The sequence below is a fragment of the Gavialis gangeticus genome, unplaced genomic scaffold (assembly GCF_001723915.1).
Source record: "Gavialis gangeticus isolate Ggan-Ray unplaced genomic scaffold, GavGan_comp1, whole genome shotgun sequence".
NCBI lineage: Eukaryota > Metazoa > Chordata > Crocodylia > Gavialidae > Gavialis > Gavialis gangeticus.
Window position 1 is genome coordinate 2329809 of NW_017729017.1, and position 6783 is coordinate 2336591.

General features: G+C 55.4%; 2 protein-coding genes across 2 annotated transcripts in view; one reads left to right on the forward strand and one right to left on the reverse strand.

Annotated features, from left to right (window-relative positions):
* The window catches only part of TONSL (tonsoku-like, DNA repair protein), a 10403-nt gene extending 10207 nt beyond the window's left edge, over positions 1–196 (reverse strand). Inside the window, exon 1 of the mRNA XM_019513021.1 lies at positions 127–196. Coding sequence (XP_019368566.1) covers positions 127–157 — 31 coding nt within the window. The 5' untranslated portion in view covers positions 158–196. The remainder of the gene's footprint in view (positions 1–126) is intronic.
* The window catches only part of PTPRT (protein tyrosine phosphatase, receptor type T), a 1137038-nt gene that overhangs the window by 228543 nt on the left and 901712 nt on the right, over positions 1–6783 (forward strand). The window lies entirely within an intron of this gene.

Genomic DNA, 6783 nt, shown 5'->3' on the forward strand with positions numbered 1-6783 from the left:
CCCCCCTTGGCGTCCAGGCCCCGCCCCCTTACCGGCACCCCTCTCCTTGCCTGAGCCCCGCCCCCCAGTGTCGTCCCGGCCCCCGTCTAGCCCCCCGGCCGCCCCCCGCCGGGCCTGGGCGCTCACGCCGTATCTCCCGCTCCAGTTCGCCGCTCATGCCGCCGCCGCCGCCGCCGCCGCTCTAAGCTCTCCCGCGCTGCCTCCGGGGCAGCCCTCGCCTCCCGTCCATTGGTCGCGCGCGGGGCAGCGCCGCATTCTCATAGGCGGGCGCCGCCGCCACTCAAAACCCGCCGGGCCAATCGCAATCGAGAAGGGAGGGAAACAACGCCCGTCCTCATTGGCTGGGGGAGATTCCAGCTGCAGGACTACGAGTCCCGGCATGCCGCGCATCCTCCCCGCCAGCACCCTCATAGGCCACTCAACCCTGCCGCGACCGACCCTTCTCCTTGCCCTCTAGCGGCGGCCGGAAGCGTCCCGGCATCCTGTGCGGCGCTGCCGGAAGCGGATGGAACACTGAAGTCCTGCGCTATGCTGCCCCGCGAGGTTTATTGGCGCTGTCGACGGTCCCGGTCACGTTTCTCCTGTTCGCTGCGACCCGGCCCGTGTTTCTCGTCCTGCCGGATTTACAGCCCCGACGCCCCGGGACCGCAGACCCCCCGGGCCTGACAGGCCAGCCGCGCCCAGGCGCTTGCCCGCCGAGAGCTTTTTTGCAGCGACTCAAACGACTGGATGACAAGAACGTCCCCTTGCTCCTGGGACCACCCGAAGCAACAGGACCACTCGCCCCGGCTCCCGCTCTGCTGCCCGTGCCCGACCGCTCCGAGGCGTCCCTGTCCTCGCCGATCCACTTGTGATAACAGTGACCTCTGCGGTGCCTTCCAGCGCCTGGTCTGAGGGGCTCCATTCAAGTAATCGAGTCCTACTGCAGTGAATCGAGTCTGCACGTTGCGCTGCAGGGTGCTGGGCTGGAGCCATCAAGCCACGCTGTAGTTTAGCAAATGATAAACCTCCGGAGCGATCGAGGGGTTTTGTGCATGTTGGGTTCACCCGCAACCACCGCGATGGATCCTGCAGGCCAACGTTTACCAAAGGACAGTGATACTGTCACCTTTGTCCAGACCTTGACCTTCAACCCATCGCAAAAAATAGGCTGTGAAGAAGCGGTATAAAGCAAGACAACTGCCAGCAAGGGGGGTGCAGTGTCCTGCTCCCAGGCGCAAGTGCAGGATCCTACAAGACCTGCTCCCTGCCTGCATGGGGTAAAGGTCTCTGTGCGGCTGCGATCATACGAGGGCTGACAACTCGCTTTGTATCAGGAAAGAGTCTTTTTCTGTAGTTTAGTTTTGTAGCTCTTTGGCAGTTGTTAAAACAAGACTTTCTGCTATTCGTCAACTGAGCGTTGTGTCAGTTCATAAAACACCAGGTTAAAAATTCGCTTTCTAAGTGCAACTGTGTCTCCCCCGGCTTCTCGGTGCAGCAGCACTTTGGGGGCTCGCTGTCCTGTCTGCTCCCCGAGACCATGCCGATGTTGCTCCCCTCGCTGGGCTTTACCCCATGTCCTCTGGCTCTTTACCTGCCGCTGCTGCTGGGCTTCTGTCTCCATCCCCGGTGCCCCTAGTTGAAAGCCGGATGAGGGTCCGGCTGCACTTCTCCCTGCACCTCGTGGGACGTCCTGTCACCCCATCTGGGCTCCAGCCAAGGTCTCCAGAGCAAGGCGGTGCAAGCCAGGGGCACCGGGGTGACCTGCATGGCTCCAAGCAGAGCTTGTGGGCAGCATCCACAGGCTCCTTCGCTGCCTCCACAGGGCAGTGTGCGCTGGCCAGCGCTTCCTCCTAGCCCCGGGTTCATCATTCGTGTTCTGTGCTCTAGTCCTTGCTCCCTCCGTTGCTGACTCGGATGCCTCAGTTGTGCCTGCCTCTCCCTCCAGAAATCCTTCCACCTTATAAGGCTTTGTCCATTTTAGTCACACCAACTTCCTGTGTTTCCCTCCCAGCTGCCAGGTCCCACGGTACCTTGAAGCCACCAGCTGTGGGTGGGGGACGCTGGCAGAATGCAACAGATCCAGGTGCACTGACAAAGATTTTCTTGGCCCATAGTTGATGGTTAACCAACCAGATCCGTGGATGCCGATTTGGTGACTGGTATCTAGTAAGAGTGCAAAGCAAGGCATTTTAACATAAATCTTTTTTGGGGGCGTTGTTTTTTGGGTTTGTTTTGCAAATCTTTCTTTTGACATAAATCTTTTTTTGGGTGTGTTTTGCATTTATAACACACACACACTTTTTTCCTGCAAAAATATTAACTATATATGTATATAACTCCACCTCCAACACTGCCAAGTGGCCAATTGGCAGTTCAAAGCACACTAAAATCCTGTTACACAGTTCACTCCGTGCACCCATCTCCATACCTATACGCACACCCACTTCCCTCCTCAGAGGGTCTACTCCTAAAAAAGTCGATGCCAGACCCCTCTCCACCAGATGAGTTCTGACATTTCTTTCCCATTGTTGTCTTCCTGTAGTACCAGTACATTTCACCGAGTCCCATTTTAATACAGTCCTCGACTGTGGGGTCCGAGTGTCTGTTTGTGAGCAGGTTCCTGACTTTGCACAGGGCAGACCTGGTTGAGGGTGCTGTCGCAGCCCCTTGCTGCTTGGTCAAGTGCCTGTAGAGAACCATTTCCCCTGTCAGGTCTCTGAACCCTGTCACCACCGGGAGGAGCACGTGGACTTTCCTTCACACCTCCGTGTCGTATGGGCAGTCCCAGACATTGGCGATGCCTAGGGGGTGCACGTGGGTGAACAAGCAGCCCCTGAGATTAGCCATGCATCCCCTGGAAGTGCCAGCCGTGAAACTGGAAGTGCCCTTCCATTTTCACTGGTGGTGGTTCCCCAAACTAGGGAGGCACCAGTTGCCCATGGTCCCAGAACAGGTGGTTGATCCTTTCTGTCTGTCTCAGGCAGTTCAATGGACCTCTCTGCCCTGCGCTGTCTCTCCATGGCCTCACGGAGGCAACAGGTCCTCAATCTTACCCAGAACTAAGCAGGTGCTCTTGCTCACATTGAGCTTGGCCCCTGCTGCCGCTCCATATACCTGCATGTGTTGTAGTGCTCTTTCCACTGACCCTTTGTCCCTGCACATGATGTCCAGGTCATCCATGTATGCGAGGACTTGTGTCTCCTCCCCATTCCTCCCAGGGATTTTCAGTCCCTTCATCCCTGGGTCCTGCCTGAGTCGTTGTGCTAATGGTCCTATTACACAAATAAACAGGATCAGGGCTCAACCACAATCGGGGCTATCAGGGACCTGTTCACCAAGACCCTGCTGCTCACACTGGTGCACAGTGCTTTAACCCAGGTAACAAAGGTTGCTGGGACTCGGATCTTTTCCAGCGTCTCTAGTAGGAAGTGATGGGATACCCAGCCGTAGGCCTTGTCCAAGTCGAGGTTCGGCACAGTCACGCTCTGTCCTCACTCCCACTAGTACTGGAGCGCGTCACGCTGCTGCATCAAGGCATCATGGATCTGTCGCCCCGGTAGTGCGCACGCCTGGTCCCCATGGATCACTGCACCTATAACAGACTTAAAGTGCTCAGCCAAGACTTTGGCCATTAGTTTATAATCAAAGTTCAGGAGTGTAATTGGGTGCCAGTCTCTCAAGTCCCACCTCTCCCGCTTCTTGTACAGAGCGGTTATGAGGCCTTCCTCCATCCCTGCTCCCAGGTGGCCTTCCTGCAAGCACTTCCTATAGACCTCCAGCAGGCCTGGGCCCGCCTGGTCCCAGAAAGCAACACAGAAGTCTTTGGGCAAGCCGTCTGTCCCCAAAGCCTTATTGTTCTAGACGCTGTGGAGTGCTGCATTTATCTCCTCCAGCCTCCAGTCCTTCACCAGCCTCTGTCCCTCATCCTTCCCGAGGACCCGTGTGAGCCTCTCAAGTCAGTCTTGCACTGCCCTGGGGTCCTCCAGTCGTGCCATGTAGAGCTCCCAGCAGAAAGCTGCTGTCGTCTCCAGCATCCCCTCGTTCAACCAGTGCTCCACTCCGGTTCTGTCTACCAGGCTGGTCATTGCTTCTTCTTGGTTTCCTTTATTTTGCTAAAATAAGCAGGCCACTCATCCCCTCCTCCACCCAGGACCTGTGCCTTTTTTGCCTGGATCCACCAGGCTGTGTTCGCAGATGAGCTGCTGTAGCAGCCTGGAGGATCTCTCTGGTCCTTTCATTTGGCCTCCACTTGTTCTGTCACCCACCTCAAGGATGCAGTTCATGTCCCCCGTGATTATCACTGACCAGCCACTGGGCACTGCTACCGTCATGTTCTTGAGGAAGGCATGTTTCGCTGTCTTATTTGCTGGTGCATATGCATTCAGAAGCTCAAAAGTCCTTTCTTTTGTTTCCAGGTTTTCTTCCATATACTTAAGATGTCTAAGATCATGGAAGAACAGATAAGAACGTCCAAAAACATATAAACACATTTTGTAACTTGGATGCTCTTGCATGTTCCTATGTTGTTAGATTGTTCGAAGAACATGGAAGAACCTTTGTTCTGAGAGCGTACAAGAACATAGAAAACTTTCTTGTATGTTCTCTCATGTTCTTATATGTCCTTAGACATTCTTACATGTTTTTAGACAGTCTGAGAACATATAAAACGTTCTCATTTGTTTTTCCGTATTCTTATATGTTCTTCAACATTCTTCGGGTGTGTGTAGATGACACGGGAGTTAATGTAGACTGTCCAACATTTTTTATTTGGCTTTTTTTTGGTGTGGTACATTTTTGTTTGCACGACACGGCGTTTGTATGTGCATGAACAGCACTTTCGTGCAAGTTAAGCCTCCGTGTGTCATTCCCTGCAGATTTCAGTAGGGGAGTCAAATACCAATTTACCCCCTAGAATGGAAGGCGGCGGCCCCTCCTGGCGAAGGGGATTAATTACAAGTCTTGGGAGTCTCTGGCTGTTTGCATGAACAGGATGCACAGTTGAAGCGGCGTAACAGGAAAGGGTCGCAAACAAAACATCTCTGAGTGGTGTTACTTTACGGCGCTAAATGGACTTTAAAGCAGAGGGAAATCCCGCCACCCCAAGCAACGGAGCCCCCCGCCCGCTCTGCCCCGGGCAGCAGTTTCCTCACACCTTGGGCCTGCTCCCGTGCCGACCCGGGCACAGACCCTGCCCCCCGCACCACGCCCATTGGCCACACATAAGTGATCCTGCATCTTCATGCGTGTTACATGGACTGCAGCTCCTGGCATACGGTGCCACACTGCCCTCCACACTATGACTCCCAGCAGGCTACGCGCCCACCCAGCAAGCCCTGCATGTGGCTGAATCCCAGACTGGGGCTGGGCTGTGCCAATGCTGTTGCTGGCACCAGCCCTGCAGGGCCCTGGCTGGAGGGTTTTGCCCCGGCACTGGGGCTCAGCCCCACTGCACTGGGGCAGGAAGGGATTTCCCCCTGCTCAGACTGGTATGCACTGCGGGTTTTGCCTTCCTCTGCAGCGGGGGCGCAGCCTGGGCCTGGGCATCCATGACCCTCCGGCAGCAGCAGGATGTTGGTGGCCACAGCTCCACTGTATCCTGGGGGCAGGGGCGATGCCTGGGGCTGTTGGGGGTGACTGTATCATGTGGCAGCAAGCAGAAAACAGCGTTTTTGTGGCCAAAAGGTCACAGCTTATCTGGCTGTTTCCTCTTGGCTGCTTTGGTTGCCAGAAAACGCCGGTGCTTCTGGATGTGACAGGCAACAGCCCCACTGGCACCTGTGGTCGCTCTCCGTCAGCCAGATGTGGAAGAAACAGGCAGAGTGAATGTCCTGGGTCGGGCCATGATGCACTGAACAGAGTCGGCCGCATGAGAGCGATGTCATTGCTGTGGTGGTCCAGAAAATAGGTTTTTTATTGGACCAACCAACAACATAGGCAGGAGATAGTTTCATAGATTTCATAGACCTGGTGGGACTCCACCCATGACTGGACCTCGGGTATAGATGGCTATACCCTGTACAGGAGGGATCGACTAGATAAAAGGGGCGGGGGTGTAGCTCTCTATGTTAAGGAAAGCTACACATCCCTGCAAGCTGATGTTGGCGACCAGGGTGGATGACTGGAGACCTGGTGCAACGACGGTCCCTGCCTGGGCAGCTCATAGCGAGATGACCGCAGGGCGTGGAGCCGGGAATGAGAGGCGGCTGGTTCCCCGTCCTGGGTGCACTGCAGCCCGCCAACAGCCTTCATCTGTCCTGGAAGGGGTCTGATGCTGGGCCCCGAGTCCACCCCTCCTCATGCCAAGGGCAGAGCAGACACCAGCACTGAGTGGCATAATGATACCACCTCTCCTGAATGTCCCCTTCTTCCCCTGCCACGTGGTTCTTGCACATCTCCTGCCTGTTCCCTACCTCATCATTTCTCTCACCTCCAGCCCGTATTGACCTAGGGAGTTTCACCCGAGATTTTGTTCCATCCATGGCTTCTCTCTGCTGTGGCTGTGTCTCTCCTAGAGAAGGGGACTGTGATACCCGAAATCTCGTCTATGCTCACCCCAGCCATGCAGTCAGTCCCCATCTTTAAAAAAGGAGGAGGAAGGACCCAGGCAACTATAGGCCCGTCAGTCTTACCTCGATCCTAGGGAAACTCTTTGAGAAGATCATCATGGAGCACATCTGCAATGGGCCGGCCTCCGGGATGATGCTCAAGGGCAACCAGCACGGTTTCATTAGGGGCAGGTCCTGTCAGACCAACCTGATTGCCTTTTATGATCAGGTCACAAAGGCAATGGATGCAGGTGTT